Source organism: Spermophilus citellus (genome assembly GCF_964194105.1).
Source record: "Spermophilus citellus genome assembly, chromosome: 12".
NCBI classification, from domain to species: Eukaryota; Metazoa; Chordata; class Mammalia; order Rodentia; family Sciuridae; genus Spermophilus; species Spermophilus citellus.
In genome coordinates this window covers 82762369-82780243 of record NC_138198.1, presented here as the reverse complement: position 1 = coordinate 82780243, position 17875 = coordinate 82762369, and the positions used below count along the sequence as shown (strand labels likewise).

The 17875-nt window shown below is 33.1% G+C and overlaps 1 protein-coding gene across 2 annotated transcripts in view; it reads right to left on the bottom strand.

Annotated features, from left to right (window-relative positions):
* The window catches only part of RBBP8 (RB binding protein 8, endonuclease), a 76176-nt gene that overhangs the window by 23828 nt on the left and 34473 nt on the right, over positions 1-17875 (bottom strand). For both annotated transcript variants that reach the window (XM_081263287.1, XM_081263288.1), the window contains 6 exons: positions 17193-17305; positions 14876-14942; positions 7371-7552; positions 5211-5315; positions 2077-2174; positions 224-336 (listed from right to left, as the gene is read on the bottom strand). In XM_081263287.1, the coding sequence (XP_081119413.1) occupies positions 224-336; positions 2077-2174; positions 5211-5315; positions 7371-7552; positions 14876-14942; positions 17193-17305 (678 nt within the window). The remainder of the gene's footprint in view (positions 1-223; positions 337-2076; positions 2175-5210; positions 5316-7370; positions 7553-14875; positions 14943-17192; positions 17306-17875) is intronic.

The following is a 17875-nucleotide window of genomic DNA, read 5'->3' as shown; positions in this document are numbered from 1 at the left end:
GTTGGGAGCTCTTAAACACTATTTGATGATGCACAAAAAGGATCTAAAAATAATATCCACCTCTCTGTTGTAATGCACAAAAGCTCTCAACAGGTCATTAAGTAGAGAGACATTTTAAAAAATGAAAATAGAGGCAGAATAGCAAACTAAATGCTGATGGAGAGAGAGGGTTTAATTAACTGGTTTAATTATAATGGAACTTCACCAAAGTGCCCCAATTTACCTTAAACTATCTTCATTATTTCTTGCAGATTCCTCAAAAGGCTGTTTCTTATGATCTCCTTCCAAACAGTGGTAGAGCTCATCACCAAGAGGGCTCAGGGGAGCTTGAGATTCCTTCAATGGTAAAATAAGCAGCATACTCACACAATGGAATATTATACATCCTTAATGAGGGATAGAGTACTGAGTAAATGCTATGATGTGGATGAACCTCAAAACTATGCTATAGGAAAGAAGCCAGATTCAAAAGACATATATAGTGTACAATTTCATATTTACACAAAAATATCCAGAATAGGTAAATCCATAGGGACAGAGAGTAAATTTGTGACTGCCACAGGCTATAAGGTGGGGTAAATGAAGACTGAATGTTTCAGAGGTATGGGGTTTCCTTCTGGAAGAAAAAATGGTTTGGAACTAGACAGAGGTGTCAGTTGTATAATATGATGAATATACTAAATGTCCCTGAATTATATCCTGTAACATGATTAATTTTATATCATGTGAATTTCATCACAATAAAAATGAAGCATATTAAGTTTAAAGAGAAAGAACATTAAGATGTTAAAAATTTTATAAAAGTACACTGTATTACTGGTATATAAAACTCCAATTCCAAAAAAATGCACTAAGATGGGAAGAGAATACAGATGAATTTAAAAGGATCCTTTAGAGAACTTTAACATGCATACAAGTCAACTAGGGATCTTATTAAAATGCAAGTTCAGTAGGTCTAAGGTTCTGTATCTCTAACAAACTTCAAAAGTGATAGAGATGTTGTTGGGCTGTACGTCATATTCTGAGCAAGTTGTTTTTTTTTTTTAATTTTCATATGAGGGATTGAACCCAGAGAGACTTAACCACCAAGCCACATCACCCACACTTTTATATATTTTATTAGTGACAGGGTCTTGCAGAGTTGCTTAGGCTAGGTTTGAACTCATGATCCTCCTGCCTCAGGATCATGAGTCACATGATTATAGGCATACACGACCACAGCTGTAGCAAATTGTTCGATGTCAGCTCCCTTAACATATTTGGTGTCTAAGCTACTGACTTGCTAGGTTTATGGATAGGAGGAAATTAAAAACCAGTAAGACACATTTAATTTTCAAAGAGTTTTTAAAAATCCACTATCATTTGAGAATACATCTAAAAAAGAGCAAAAACTCAAATGTAATGAAAAATCAATTCAATTTTCAGAAATTCAACAGTAAGACAACTTTATGAGTATGTACACATTTACTAACTAAAGCAGAGAAAATTAAAGTTGTGTCAAAACAGAACTTCTTACGACTGAAGAATTCAAGTTTTCTATTTTCTAGGGATCAATTAAGAAAAGAAAAAAGATGTAAACCTGCCTGATGTAAGGAAGTATTCAAATAATGAAAACAACAGGGGCCAATCCCTGACCAATCCCTAAGAATTGGATTGGCAGTTCTTGGTAGTCCCAAGAATTAAATATTTTTCCAAACCAAGACGCAGTTTAAAAGATGCCAAAAAGACCCAACAAATTCTGAAACCAACCTAAAGGTTTAGGTCTTCTCTTGGATACAGTGAGGGTGGGAAGAAAGCATAAAAGAGGGGACTAGAGAGAGGACTGACAAAATAAGTCCTTTAAGCCATTATCATTCCCCTGTAATTTTGATTTGACCCATATCCTAAGAATTCTGAAGACTCAGGACGCTCTGGGGGAGATAATATAAAAGGACCTTTCTAACATTAGTTTTGTTCTAGGCCTTTATTCAATAATCTTTGGATAAAGTAATTTTCCTCTGGCTCAATTCTTTAATAGTAGATCTAAATGGACATATCAAATAACACATATTATTAACAAACTAAACCATTACTTACAGATTCTTCTTGAACACTAAGTCCAAGTGTTTCAGCAACAACTGTAGCCAAATTAAAAGATGATTTATCAGTGGAATAACTGCTTGTTCCACGTGTTTCTAAATAAGAGAAAAACCAATTACTCAGTTTCAGAAATTACATGTAAAAAATTATAAAAAAGTAGGAAAAAAATCTCAAAGAACCTATTTATAAGATGGCACTGGAGCCAGACATGGTGGTGCACACCTATAATCCCAGGAGGCTGAGGAAGGAGGACTGCAAGTTTGAGGCTACTCTCCATAACTAAGCGAGGCTCTATGCAACTTAATGAGACCCTGACTCAAAATAAAAACTAAAAAGGGCTGGGGATGTGGTTCAGTGGTAAAGCACCTCTGGGTTCAATCCTCAGTACTTGGAGGTACAGGGGGGAAATAGTGGCCAAATTTTAAAATACTGTTCAAGAAAGCTCAAAGTATCTACTATAAATAGCAATAAGTTGCTGGCATTTTGCATCCACACTTGCTAAACCTTTCCAGTTTTTCATTTTTCCTAAATGTACTAAATGGAGTATATAGATTGCTTTTATTGATGTTGTAAAAAAAAAATGGATTTGTAATTAAACCATGTTTTATAGTATGTTTTGTGAATATAGTGGAGGTTTTTAGCACTGCATGTTTTTCAAGTTTTAAGCTAATGCATATTTATATAGGAATCATCTACATTCAATCATTTTATAAAGTTTTGTATATTTAGAGTTTCTGTTCATAGTAAGTATTTATGGAATACCTATGATGTGCTGGATATGTTTAAGCACTAGATGAAAAGAAAAAGCTCTTGTTCTCAAGAACCATAAGGACTACAGTTGAAAGGTAAAAAGAGAACTGCAGTAGATGTGATAAACATAATAAAGGCACACATAAAAGGTGACTCAAACATAGGACTCCTAAATCATCCTTGGGGAAATCAAGACAAACTACATAAAGTAATGTCTACTGACCCTTAGGAGAAAGAGGAGTGTGGCAGGTTAACTAGATGTGGGTCAGAAAGTAGGATTCTAGGTATGCTTGAGGTCTCAGATATTTGAAACAAAATTGCTTGTTCAGGGAACTACATGTGGTTTAATTGCTAGAAGTGAATCACACAAGATGAAAGTAGTAGGATTGGAGCCTAGCTAGGTTAGTTAGGGATCAGATTATGCTAAGTAATTTAGAATTTCTCCTATAAACAATGAAGAGACATCCAAGAATTTTAAAGGGAGGACAGAAGCAATACCAGGGTTAAAAATGTAATGAACAAGAAGTAATCACTAATAGGCAGAAAGACTCATTAGATTACTAAAACAGTCTTGGTGTGAGATACTGATGGTCTAAAACAGTACCATGGTGGTACAGAAGACTATGTAAAACAGATATGCAGGAGCCGGAATCAGTAAGACTTAGAAGCTACATAGAACATAAGATGAAGAAGCAGGAATATAAAATGACTTAGAACTCTTCGACTTAGGTAACTCAAAAGAAATGTGTATAGTATTGTTCACTGAGGTTGTAAATAAAAGGATGAAAAGTAGGTCTGATAGGAAAGCTTCCATTTTGGACATGCTGAAGATGAAAGATATTCAGAGAGAGGTGCTCAGCAGCAGGGGTATATAGTGGTTTGGAATCCAGAAGAAGAGTATTGGACAGAGACATAAATTTGGGATTTATTAGCATACAGGTTAGTAGTAGAATATTGATTGTATTATTAGAGAGCTTTCTAGAAAGATTAAAAAAAAAAAAGACATGAGCAGGTCTAGGACTACCTATATTGGGAAACAGAAAACACAACTTTTGCCTCTCTCCAGTTGGCCTAAAGGATCTCACTTTTGGTCCTATCTTATGGGCAGCTCCTTCTCTGGCTACTTTGTTCGTTCCTTCTCATTTTCATAATCTCTAAAATCAAAACAGCTGCAATACTGCCTGAAAGGAGTGAAAAATGGCTTTCAGGGGACAAAAAAATCTTATACTTTTTATGTATAAAGTACAAATGAAATGTAAAGAGCACATAACTGGAATATATAGCATTTTTGCAATATTAAAATTGTGTGGAGGTGAGGTGGGGGTGTAGCTCAGTGGTACAGCATTTTCCTAGCAGGCATAAGACCCTGGGTTCAATCCCCACAACCCACCCCCCGCCAAAATAAAGTCATGAGGGGGAGTGATTTGGGGAATTAAAAAGGCTCACTGGACAGGTGGAATGAATATGTGAAGAGTTAAGAATCATTGCTTTACATAATGGAATTACTCTAGGCTCAGTACTCAACTTCTCTCCTCTATCTATGTTGACTTGCTTGGAAATCTCATCAAGTCTCATGGTTTTGAAAATTATGCTGAAAACTTCCATACATACCTTCATCCTGAATTTCCCTAAATGCAAATTTACATCCATTCCCCATCCAAAATCTTTATCTGAATATCTATTCTATATTTCAAACAGAATATTACAAAAACCCCAAATCCTGAATTTTAACCTTTCCTATCCCTTACCCTGAAAACCTGCTGCTCTCAGTCACTTCTACCTCAGTAGCAACTCTATTCCTCCTGTTGTTCAAAGGATTTTCCCCTGTTCTTTCAACTATACAGGTTTCCTTAAAGTTTCTCAAGCAAACCAAATGGTACTTTCTTTGCCTGGGATGTTGTTCTCTCAGGTATCCACATGCCTCCCTCAGTCTCCCCTGAAGTGTTACTTAATGAGTGAGGCTTTCTAATATCCCTTTTACCTGCTTCATTTCTCTTTAGCACACTTGACTCTACGCCTGACATGTATTTATTCTTTTTCTTTCCCAACTAAATTATAAATTCCACAAGGACAAGGGCTTGTTTTGTTCAGTGTTTGACATATAGTAGATACTTTTTTAAATAAATTTTTTAAATAAATGAGTAAATCATAATAAAGCCTTCCTTATATCATTAGCAATTTATACTAATATGGATAAGAATATTAATATAAATTAATACTAGAATAACATTATTTTCTAATATGAAAAGACTTCTAGGCAACTAATAACATAAGCATAAATTGTATAAAAATATTCTTGAAATAGTCTAATTCTAACTTGGTGACTCTTGTCTACCAATAATCACAAATTTTAAACTTATAAAGTAATCTCAATATCTTACTAGTCACTGGAGCTTGACTTTGATCACAAGTGTCAGCTACTAGAATTTCACTTTCATTAGGCTTATGTGGAGGGTGAGTTGAAGTCTTGGAGATTTTTCTTAATTCTAAGGGGGGAAAAACAGGAACAATTATGTAACAAACAAAATTATTATCAAAATATTACTCTGATAAGCTAATATTACCCTGTAGTTAAATGTATACAAACACTATTTTATTGACATAATTCTCATATTTTAAGAAAAAGTAAGTTTCTTTAGTTTTATTAAGAACAAAGCTGAAAGGCAGTGGTGGGAACAAGGACTTGAAGAGACAAGTTTCTTCTGACCTAAGATGCCTAAGGCATAACATTTTAATGTTTCTTTTTTTCCTGTATCTGTTACAAATCAGCAGATTAATTTAAAATGTATATTACATTTTACACTACTTTAATTTTCTAGAAGGAAACCCTGGAACATATCAGAAATATTTCTACTGATTTACTTCAAAGAAAGCCAAAAGGATAAAAGTAAAGAAAAACATAGCCTAAATGTAACTTGAAAATCATTTTAAAAAGCACTGTGTATCTAAGATAAGCAAGCAAACATGATCAGAACAAAACTAATTAGTCATTAAATCACTTAAAACTTATTTTTTAAAAATTTTGCATGACTCAAAAGCTACTATATTGGGGCTAGGGTTGTGGCTCAGGGGTAGAGCGCTCGCCTAGCACGTGCAATGCCCTGGGTTCAATCCTCAGCACCACATAAAAATAAATAAATAAAATAAAGGTATTGTGTCCAACTACAACTAAAAAATAAATCTTTTTAAAAAAAGCTACTATATCTTTAAAACCAAAATTTCAGATTCCAAAGAAAAAATGATCAGAATAAGGAAACAGCAAAAAATTTTAAATAGTTATATATTGCTCTCATACAATGAAGAAATAAACTAGAAACAATAATGTGAGATACAAAAGATGTTCTAGTAAAGAAATTTTTGTGGTTTGGTTTCTGGATATTCATATAGATAAACCTAAACATGATATAAATTATATAGATGATTATCTGTTTGTAATGATTTATGTTCTAATAGCAGACAAAAAGGCCAATGACTACTCCTTCTAAAATATAATATCTAGATCCTGTTTTAATTTAGCTGCTAATTGTAGGTAAAATTTTTAACAGTTCTTTGGCTTTCCACTAGATGGTGTTGCAAACACATATAAAATACAGAAAAGCTGTCAATTTTCCAATTTCAAAGAATAAATATCTACTTATTCTTTCAAAAGCATAGCTACCATCAATAATGTATTTGCACTATACAAATATCTCCAGAACTTCATATATTAACTTCCTCCAATGCTTTCCTTGTTACAAGCAGTTTAGGTAAAAACTTAAAATCTTTACCTTTTTTTAATTAAATGGTAATCACTGTATCATGTCATATGACAAATTTAATGGCTATATAAAAAGGTAGTTTCAAAGAATTTCACAGAAATGGTAAACTGGGCTGGAATTAAAATCTGTCACTGATAATTCACAAAACATATACATTATAAAGTCATTTAATTACCACCAACTGCTACAGATTACAACAAAAATAACGAGTTAAAAATAGCTCCAAATGGTAGCAGTACCTGTGGGCAATTCTTGGAAAGTATGGAAGTTTAGAGCAAGGAAGACCTGTATGTTAATTGTGACTTATCTACTTATATGACAATTGACTTTGAGTGTATTTTTAACTTCTCTAACATCTCTTTCTCATCAATAAAAGGAGTTAACAGCTATCCCATAAGCTATTGTGATAATTAACATATAGTAATAATATATGCAAATCAATCAGCATATTAATATATTCAAAACAGGAGATGGAAATTAATATTCTTTTCCTCTTTCCTTCCATCCCAGATATGTACACATTTGAATATTTTTAAAATAAAAAGAAACTTTCCTATATTTATAAAATGCTGAGTATTTACACATTCAGACAAGGAACACATCTACTCGTAATTCATGCAGAAAATGCCCCGTCACTTTATTAGTGGAAGTTAAACTCAACAAGTATACCATGGGTTACTGAAAAATGACTATCTTCCTTCATTAGACTGAATAATGTAAAAAAACAGACAAACACTCTTTTTTTTTTTTTACAAAACCAGGTAACTAAGAAACAACGCTAACCTTTACTATTTGTACAAACAGAATACTCCTGTTTATTCTGTGCTTTTTCCATGTATCGGACATGGAGATTCTCCTTTCTTCGTAGCCGGTTAATGCCAGAAAATGAGAAGGCTGTTATTGGTGAACCTGGAATAACATTTTCCTCAGATGCAAGGTCAGCTGCTTGATGTTGTTGATCCTTCCTAGAGGAAGATGACAATTGAAAGAAAATAAATTCAACAAATATTTATTAAAACGTCTACAATATAGTATGGAGCTATAGCAGAACACAAGTGGAAGACACAAGAGATGTGTGTAATGCCTTGCATCTAATATTCCAAATCCAAGGATTAGAGAAGCATGCAAATAACTATAATACCAAGTGAGGAATATTATGGTGAGAAGTGAAACAGTATTTCAAAAGGCAAAGAAGTTCAGCAGAGGATCCACTCTGTTTTGAGTAAAGGCACAGAGTACTGTATATGTGTTGGAATAAGAGCAAGCAAAAATTATAGGAAAGGAAACTGTGAGTAAATGTGCATGTAATTGAGAAAGCAAGAGGAAAAGAACTAAGGTTTTAGAGTATAAAAGTAATATGACAAGTTTATAGCAGTGTACCAGAATGACTGGTATAGAAGGAAGCAAGGCACTCAATTAGACGGTAAATTTAACAGTCCAAGCAAGGGCTTCTGTGGTTTGAATCCGAATACTAGAAATACATATAGAAAGGAAAGAACCAATTTTAAAAACTGTAGTGGTAGAATCAACACTACTTGGCAAACTACAGATGGGATAATAATACTGACACTGATAACTGCCAACCTTTGCTGTGTACTTAAATCACCAGAAACTACTCTAAGTGCTGCATGCCATCACTTTAATTATCACAATTGTGTCTCATGAGATATTATTATTACTCATTTTACCATGGGAATGAAGAAAAAGAAGTTAAGTCACTTAAGTCAAATAGTAAGTAACAGAGACAAGATTTAAATTTTGGCAGACTCTAGAGGCCCTTATTGTCAAGTACTCAAGTGTTGTTATTCACTATCAAATAGTTAACCTTTTTAAAGTATTCTACACCATTAGTCTAATGACCAATTATGGTAGGCTGCAAAATTTGAGTTTCTATCTCAGCTTCTGATTTACATCAGTCACAACAGTCCTATTAAAATTAAGTCAGGGCTGGGGTTGTGGCTCAGTGGTAGAGTGCTTACATGGCATGGGTAAGGCACTGAGTTAGATTCTCAGCAGCAAATAAAAATAAATAAATAAAGGTATCATGTTCATCTATAATTAAAAAAAAATTTAAGTCATGTCAATTAAGTCAGATTAAAACCGTGCCACATGTCCCATTTCACTAAAAACACAAACCAAAGCCTTTGATTAATCCCTAAGACCCTATAGGATCTGTTTATCTAGCCCATATTAACTCCTGCTACATAATCTTCCTTGAGTTTCCTCAAACACACTAAGTATAATCCTACTTTGGGCTCTTTGTTCTAGCTGTTCTTTGATCTACTCTTCTCCAGGTATCCACATGGCTAATTATCTCATCTTTCTATCTTTGCTGGAATTTTAATAATTAAAAGTGCACCTCCCTTCCCACACAACCTTTTTCTATTTCTTGTTATTCTGCTTTATTTACTTTATCTATAGTAAATATGCTTTCTAACAAAGTATGTAATTTAATATGTATCTGCTCACTTGTTAGAATATAAGCTTTAAGAGGGTAAGGCTCTCTGGTTTACTGATGAATTACAGACACCTACAATGGTAGTCAAGTAGTATGTACTGCACAAAGATTTGTTGAATGAATGAATACAAGACTTTCCCAGATGCTACTCAAGAAATAAATTTATGCTGATGTGTATGTTCTTGTCAACTCAATTCAGGACCAATGGTACTTAAAAGACTGAGTTTGCACTGAATTGTGGTTTCTGAGTAAAATTAAGTCAACTGACTTTCCAATGTCAGACCACTACTGACCTTACTGGCCATTCTTATCAGTTTGTCAGTCATTTAATCTTTACATGACCAAAGTAGCCTATTCTATTAATTTGTGATATTGTTTCAAACAAAACACATGAGAGTTTGGAAGACAAAGATTAATGTTTTCTAACAAAGATTTATATTTTAATTTCCTGGACAATATAAATGTTACTTGTGGTCTATAATCCTATAGTCTATGCTAAAAAACAATTTTTAGAGATAATATCTAATTTTAAAAATTTTACTTTTAATTGATAAATAATGACTATACAGTATTTTTTTTTTGGGGGGGGGGCAGGACTAGGGATTGAACCCAGGGCCTTGTGTATGTGAGGCAAGCACTCTACCAACTGAGCTCCAGCCCCCATGACTATAAGTATTCATGGAGTATAATGTGATGTTTTGTAATGCTTACATCGTGAAATGATTAAATCAAGCTAATCAAATTTATCACTTCACAGATTTATGTAACAATATTTAAATTGTACTTTTCTAGGAATTTCAAAATATACAATATTTTATTATTTATTATAGTCATCTTATAATAGATTAATAATTAATTTTTAATCTCTTCCTGTAGTTTTATCCTTATTCTGGAAAAACAGAGTACACTAAAGTCATATGAGAAAGTCTTACAAATTAATGGAGTGTGAAATCTGTCTGGCCTACCTTTAACTAATCACGTCATAGTGTACTTTCCTATTAGTCATAAAAATTCAACCTGAAACACGAATGAGTCATGAGAAGAAACTGATTTCCTGGCAGTGTCAATCTACAAGTAGCTGGGACCACAAAAGGAGAAAACAAACAAACAAACACCTAAACTAGCTCCAACTAGAAGTGCCCAAACTAAATAAATGCTAGTTTTATCCTCCTTTGCCATAGTAAAGGGGAGAAAAAAAGAAAAAAAAAAAAAAACTTCTATGTCTTAACCAAATATTATTCTTTAAAATATTAAGTCTCTGATTTTCTGAGAAAAGTTAGGAGTTTCTGTCATAGCTTTTGGCTAAACTAATTATGCACAGTTGTTATCATTCTTTCACTTTTATTTCTGAGGGCTTGAGAATAAATGTTTTCGGTTGTTTTATTTGTAGGCCTCCTCTTAAATTCTATCAAATCTGTTCCTTTCCCCAAAGATCTATAAAGGATCCAAGGTTTCTCTTCATGGGGAGTCCGCAATTTTTAACATTCAACTTTTCTTTCTCCACTCTGAAGAACTTATAATTCCAGTTAAAACATAATTTAAATATAAGGAAGCAAGGTTAAAACTATCACCTTCATTTAAATGTTCTAATTTTCCAAAAGGGAAGAGGATTCCCTGAAACTAGTGAGCCTTATACAGATCCCTGAGAACCTTATAATTTTATATCTTATGAATAATTAAAGTAAAATTAATTTTTAGAAGTAGTGCTATTAGATCAGTTGTCTACGGAATGTTTTATCATATAATCAAGGTCTCAAGAATGTATCAGACAATGATTTCCTTGATATTTTCTCAATGCAAACAAAAAGAAGAAATATAAACACAGTATCAATAAAGACAGATTCCTAACTGACACAAACTATTATTTGCAGTACTGAGGATTGGATCCAGGGACTCTTAACCATTGAGCCACATCCCCAGCACTTGTTATTTTTTATTTTATTTTAAGACAAAGCCTCACTAAATTGATGAAGATAGTTTCCAACTTGAAATCCTCTTGCCTCAGCCTACCAAGTTGCTGGAATTACGGATGTGTACCACTGTGCCTGGCTATACAAATTATTATTATTGAAGAAAATCCTCATAGCTTCATGTTCAGGTATTTTGTTCAACATCAATGACCTTGATGAAAGGCATTAATGGAATATTCACAAATTTGTGGAATATACAAGCTTAGCATAAAAACTAACCTTAGAACAGCAGCAAAAGTCAGCAAATGAAAGACCCCCTCTCACATACTCCAAGGCTAGAATTATGGGCCAAATCTAATAAGATACAACAGAGCAGGACTAAATGCTAGGTATCAGTCTTATTGAATTGATTAAGAAGAGAGAGAATCTCTGCTTTGTCATCTACAGGTCAACACTCTGTAGGTAACCTTCTGAAGCAGTTTTAACAACACTGTAGAAAGGGTATATAAAGCCTGAAGGTAGACGTGGGTTCACTTACTAGTCAAGCTGAATGTTATTTAATCTTCCTGAACCTTGGCTTCCTTGTATATAAAATGGGTATTTTCCTGTTTTCTTTTTAAATGAAGGTATAAAAAGCAAATAATATACACAAAGATATAACCCAGTGCCCAGAAAATTAGTAAGGTATTTAATAAATAGTGCTAGTACTTAAAAATGAAGGAGTAGATTAAATGATATGAGGTGTCTTTGACAAATTTTTAATCCCGTGTTTAAAACTAAAACAGCAAATTCACAAGTAGAGGACAATAAGATACTAACTTAAAGGTATGAGTTAACTGAAAACTCCATAAGCAAACATGAGCAATATGTTATGCTTGGGTAATATCAATATAGGTTAAAAAAAAGTGTGTGGTGGGTATATTGGCCAATACTGGTGTACTGGTCAGACTTATATATCTATATCATCAAATTCTTAAATATGATACTGATACCTAAAACATTAAAAAAAATAGCAGTTTGAAAAGTCCTGAAGTAGTGCCACATGAAGAACAGTTAATGAAGAGCAGATATTTACTTCAGAGAAGACAAGACTCGGAAGAACCACGATCAGTGTCTTCATGTATCAAAAATGTAGTAAAGTAGAAGAGAGTAAAATCAGAATCAATAAATATAATTTGTAAATAAGGTGATTCTATGCAAGCATGGGAAAACTATCATCTTGCTAAAATTAAACAGACTCAGGAAATGGTGAACTTGTACTAAAGGTATTTCAACAATGGTTACTTGTTAAAGAAGTTATAGGAGGAATTTTATTATAGAGATGAGGGTTAAATTAAATGAATTCTACAGTCCTTTGAAATCTTGTGTAGATTCCTTAACTTTCACTAATGCATCACATTTATTTTCCAATACAAAGAATCATGACCTCAATACATAGCTTAATTATTTATTTCCTGTGACTGGAAGAGCTCACTCTTTGTCTTTATCTTTCAACTTTATAACAGCAAATTTTTATTGAATAATTTCTTACTGTAGTGTCACTTAACTGTAGTGACACTTAAGTGTCACTCTACTACACAGATGACATCGAAGACACTGAAACCAGCTCAGGAAGGGCTGGGGATGTAGCTTAGTTGTAAAGCATTTGCCTACACTTGTGAGGTCCTGGGTTTGATCCCCACCACTAGAGCTTGGGAAAGAAGTCAAGGAGGTTAGAATTACTGCACTTAATAAGAAGTCAATATTTTTTTCTAAAGTTCAGTGAAATTTCAAGCACTAGTAGCATTACATTACAGTGGTTTAGATAGTCAGAGGAAGTGAGGTTGCCTTTACAAGATTATCCTTGCTAAAACTGCTAACCATAAAGAAATTTGAGGCAAGTCAGTGGTAAAATTGGCTCAGGAGAATCACAACTATCTTAAATTTCATGAAAGATCTGAAAGATACATTACTTCCTACACTGTTCTGACTAAGCATATTAAATAAAATAAATATGTGCTTTGAACTTGTCTATAAAATTAGTTTTTATTGTAGCCTTTACTGAAGTCTACTTCTTTTGTAAAAATATTAATTCACTTCAACAGGAAAATTTGTGCATTTAAGAACAATAAAAATAAATTCTAAATAATTAAAATTCATATTTCTATCAAGCAAACGACAATCCAGTTTCAATACAATTTATACACTTTGGTTTTGGAGGCATTTCTGTATTAACCTTTATATACGTAGTATCTTATCTCTGCTATCATAAATATCAAGGTTGAGAAGTTCAAAATACCACAAGCTACATGTACTAAATCACTTCACATAGATTAATGTAGGTCACCAATCACTTATCTGAAATTCTTGGAACCAGACAGGATTCAGAATTTAGATTTTTAAAAATAAAATATAACACAGAACATATATAGGTTATTATACGACACTTCCAGTGCAATTTGAGGCACTGTCCAGTAATCAAATACACTGGTATTTTCATAGTAAAACATACAAATACTCACAAAGTGTGATGAATAAAAACTACAAAAAGCATTCTAGTACTTGAGATAAACTTAAGTTGTGAATAACATTAAAAAAAAAACAAGAACCTTTTGGGTTTTGGAATCATATTGAAAAACTGTGGGTCTGTCCTAGCCTTTTTTCATCACAGAGCATCAGTAAAATTAAAAAGTGTTGACATTTTCATACACACATTTCATAGCTTTAGTCTGATTCCATAGCCTTCCTTCATCATCTATCATCCCCCTCAAAATTCCCTTTGGCTACCAGTGTTCAGTGGACTAATATGAAAGAAACAACAAAATTCTATTGGACATCTAATACCTAAAAGCATACTGATAAGAATGTTATTTCTTCCTGTGAAACATGTTTATACACAGATAATAACTATTCCAAGTAAAAAAAAATATCTTACATCTTCATAGTTTGGGGTATCAAAGTGTTTGTGTTTATTTGAAAGCAAGAGAATCTTTAAGAACCCTATAACACCATCGGTACTATCCCAGATTCTAAGCTTTTAAAAATACTGTAAGAGTTTGGAACTATGGTGTCCCATTAGTTCTAGCAATTTGGGGGGAATGAGGCAGGAGGATGGATTGAAACCAGAAGTTCAAGGAGAGCATGGGCAACACAGAGAAACCCTGACTCACCCTCTCCACCAAAAGTAAGTAACATAAATAAAAATACTACATAATCTTCATATAAATGGAAACTAAGAATTAGCCCTATCTCTACCCTGAATTAGTTAGACCACATCAGGGGAAAAAAAAAAAGTTTAAGACAGGGTAGCACAGAAATGAAAAAAAAAAAAGGTGTTTAAATCAGAAGACATGGGTATAAGTGATGGTCTTATTACATAGTAGTTAAGAAATCACAGGCAAGTTATTTGACATTGCATTTTAGTTTCCCCATTTGTAAAGTAAGGATAATAAAACTATTCTGCAGAATCAGAGAAAAGATTAGAAATAATAAACATAAAACACAGAAGAGCAACTGGAATATGAGAGATAAGTTATTTTTATTTTTAAAGAGAAATGGGTGAGAATAGAAGACAGAAGTTCTAACAGGCCAAAGAACTCAGTAAGAGGAAATACTTATTCAGTCTGCTTTATGAAGCGCTGAGATACAGCTGGAAGAAGGTAACAAAATATTTGATATTTAATTATAAAATGTTTTAATTAAAATGTTGATACTTTTTAATTGTACATTCACACACTAACCAAAGAGAAGAAACACATTTTTTATACATATCCCCCAAACATAAAAATGTAGCGATATCTTTATTTTTTAAAATTGTAGAGGACCAAGTTTTAAGAATGAAATCTGCAACTCTTAAGATACTTTCACAGTTTCTAGAGCTAAGTAAAATAAAGAAAATTGGAGGAAAATATTTTCTGTTAAAATTTAGGAAAAATACTTACTCAATCTTTTGCTGCAGTTGTTCAGAAAGCTTTTTATTTTCTTCCTGAAGAGAATTCTTTTCATTCACTTAAAAACAATGTGAATAAAGCATATAATACAGTTATATTAATATTTATGTCAGGATTTTTTTAATTATTATTTTTTTTAGTTGTAGTTGGACACAATACCTTTATTTTATTTATTTTTTATGTGGTGCTAAGGATTGAACCCAGGGCCTCGCACGTGCTAGGCAAGCGCTCTACTGCTGAACTACAGGCTTTTTAAATAAGATCCACAATTATGAAGAAATGAGAATTTCTAATTTTAAATCATATTATTCTAGTTTGATGCTACTGTGCAAAAGTAATTTGTTACCAGGTAGATATTACTACCTTTCATATTATGCCATTTCCATGTGATTAATAAATTTATGTAACACTTGTTACAAAAGAGAATACTTTATGTACTAGAGATAGAGTCTAATACAATAAAGATAAGAAAAAATTCCATGTGGTTACTCAGTCCTACTAATTTCAAATACCAATTAAGGAAGAGTCACTTATCTTAAAATAAATATGATCATAAAAACAACAAAAACTGCCAGAATGGTGATAAGTCCAGCTACTTGGCAGGTTAAGAAAGGAGGATCACAAGTTCAAGGCCAGCCCAAACAATGCCCTGAGACCCTGGCTCAAAACATAAATATAAAGGCCTGGAGTTGTAGCTCCAGTTGGTACGGTGCTTGCCTAGTACATTCAGGTCTGGAGTTTGATTCTTAGTACAAAATAAAATTTTTAAAAAATCCTCCAAAAGAACTTCTCAAGTATGCATCTCAGAAAGGATATCATACCAGACAAAGGTGCCAAAAGCATACAATGGAGAAAAGCTAGCCCCTTCAACAAATGGTGCTGAGAAAACTAGAAATCTATATTTAACAAAATGAAATTAGACGTCTACCTCTCACCCTGCACAAAATTCAAAGTTGGTCAAGGACCTATGTATTAAACCAGAGATCCCAAGCCTTCTAGAAGAAAAAGTAGACCCAAATCTCCATCATGTTGGCATAGGACTGAACTCTTCAACAAGACTCCTAAGGTACCAGAAACAAAATCAAGAATCAATAAATGAAATGGTATCAAACTAAAAAGCTTCTTCACAGCAAAGGAAACAATCAAGAACGTGAACAGACAGCCTACAGAATGGAAGAAAATCTTTGCTACCTACAGATAGAGGATTAATCTCCAGTATACAGAGATATAGAGAGAACTAAAAAACTTAACACCCTCCCCCACAAAAAAAAAGACCAAATAACCCAATCAATAAATGGGGAAGGAACTGAACAGACACGTCACAGAAGAAATATGAATGGTTGACAAATATATGAAAAAATGTTCAGCATCTCTAGCAATAAGAGAAATGCAAATTAAAACTACATTGAGATTCTATCTCACTCAAATCAGAATGGCAATTACCAAGAATACAAGTAACAATAAATGTTGGTGAGGATGCTGGTGGGACTGCAAATTAGTGCAATTGCTCTGGAAGGCAGAATGAAGATTCCTCAGAAAACCTGGAATGGAACCACCATTTGACTCAGTTATCTTACCCCTTGGCATATACCCAAAGGACTAAAATCAGCATACTATAGTGACACTGACACATCAATGTTTATAGTAACTCAATTCACAATAGCTAAGCTACAGAACCAACCCAGTTGTCCTTCAAGAGATGAATGGATAAAGAAAATATGGTATATATACACAATGGAATATTATTCAGCTATAAAGAAGAATGAAATTATGGCATTTGTGGGTAAATGGATGGAAATGGGGGCTATCATGCTAAATAAAATAAGTCAATCCCAAAAAACCAAAGGCCCAATGTTCTCTCTGACATGTGGATGCTTATTCACAATGGGCAGGAGGGGTGGGGGTATGTGGAGTTGAGGTTCACCAGATTGAATAGGGTGAGTAGAGGGAAGGGAAGTGGGGATGGGAATGGGAAAGGCAGTAGAATGAATCAAACATAACTTTCCTATGTTCATATATGAATACATGACCCGTGTAAATCTACATCCTGTTCAACCACAAGAATGGGAAGTTATATTCCATGTATGTATAATATATCAAAATACATTCCACTGTGTATATAACTAAAAAGAAAGCAATAAAAACCTGTGTTGCAACCTTTTAATCAAAAATTAGATAAATGAAGGAAAAAAGGAGGAAAGTATTAAAAATAAGAAAAAAATGTATGGACACAATTCATTTGATTACAATCAATTTACTTACAGGTTTTTAACAAGAATACATTATACTTTAAATAAAAGAAACTTACTGAGTTCTGTAATAAGTTTAAGATTCTGCTGTCGGATATTTTCAAATTCTTGCTGCTTTTTCCGCATATGTTCTTCAGTTACTGCACAGCGATCACATAATCCTGCTCTTAACCTATGAAGCAAAAACAAAATATTTTTCATCTACTAAAAGTTATTTCCTTTTATAGGTTAAATTACCCTATTTGAGATGTTTGGGACCCTTTAGATGTGCTTCTTGTTTTAGTTTCTTGGTTTGGGGAGTATTTGCAGACTTTACCAGTTACAGGTCCCTAATCTGAAAAACTAACATTTGAAATGTCTCCCAAACTGAACCCTTTTGGTATGCTGACATGACACTGAAAAAGTTTGGGGTTTCAGAGCATTCTGAATTCTGGATTTTGGGGTTATATTATTTGCATTTCAAGATTGTTTTACTTTGTGAAGACTTAAAGAAATTATTTGGAAAATATAGTGAAAATCAACTATTTTAATTAAGTATTAGATTTTTATCATACCCTTACAAATGCTAAAATTCTGCTACAGCATGATTTTCTACAACTGTATTTCTGAGTGAAATTTTGCAAAATTGCTAATTTTAAGCCCTACCCAAGAGACCTTTTAATTGAAGAAACCAACCTTGTTTTTATTACAGTCAAAATATGAACCATATCCAGCACTAACAGGCCAAATTATAGCTTAAGCA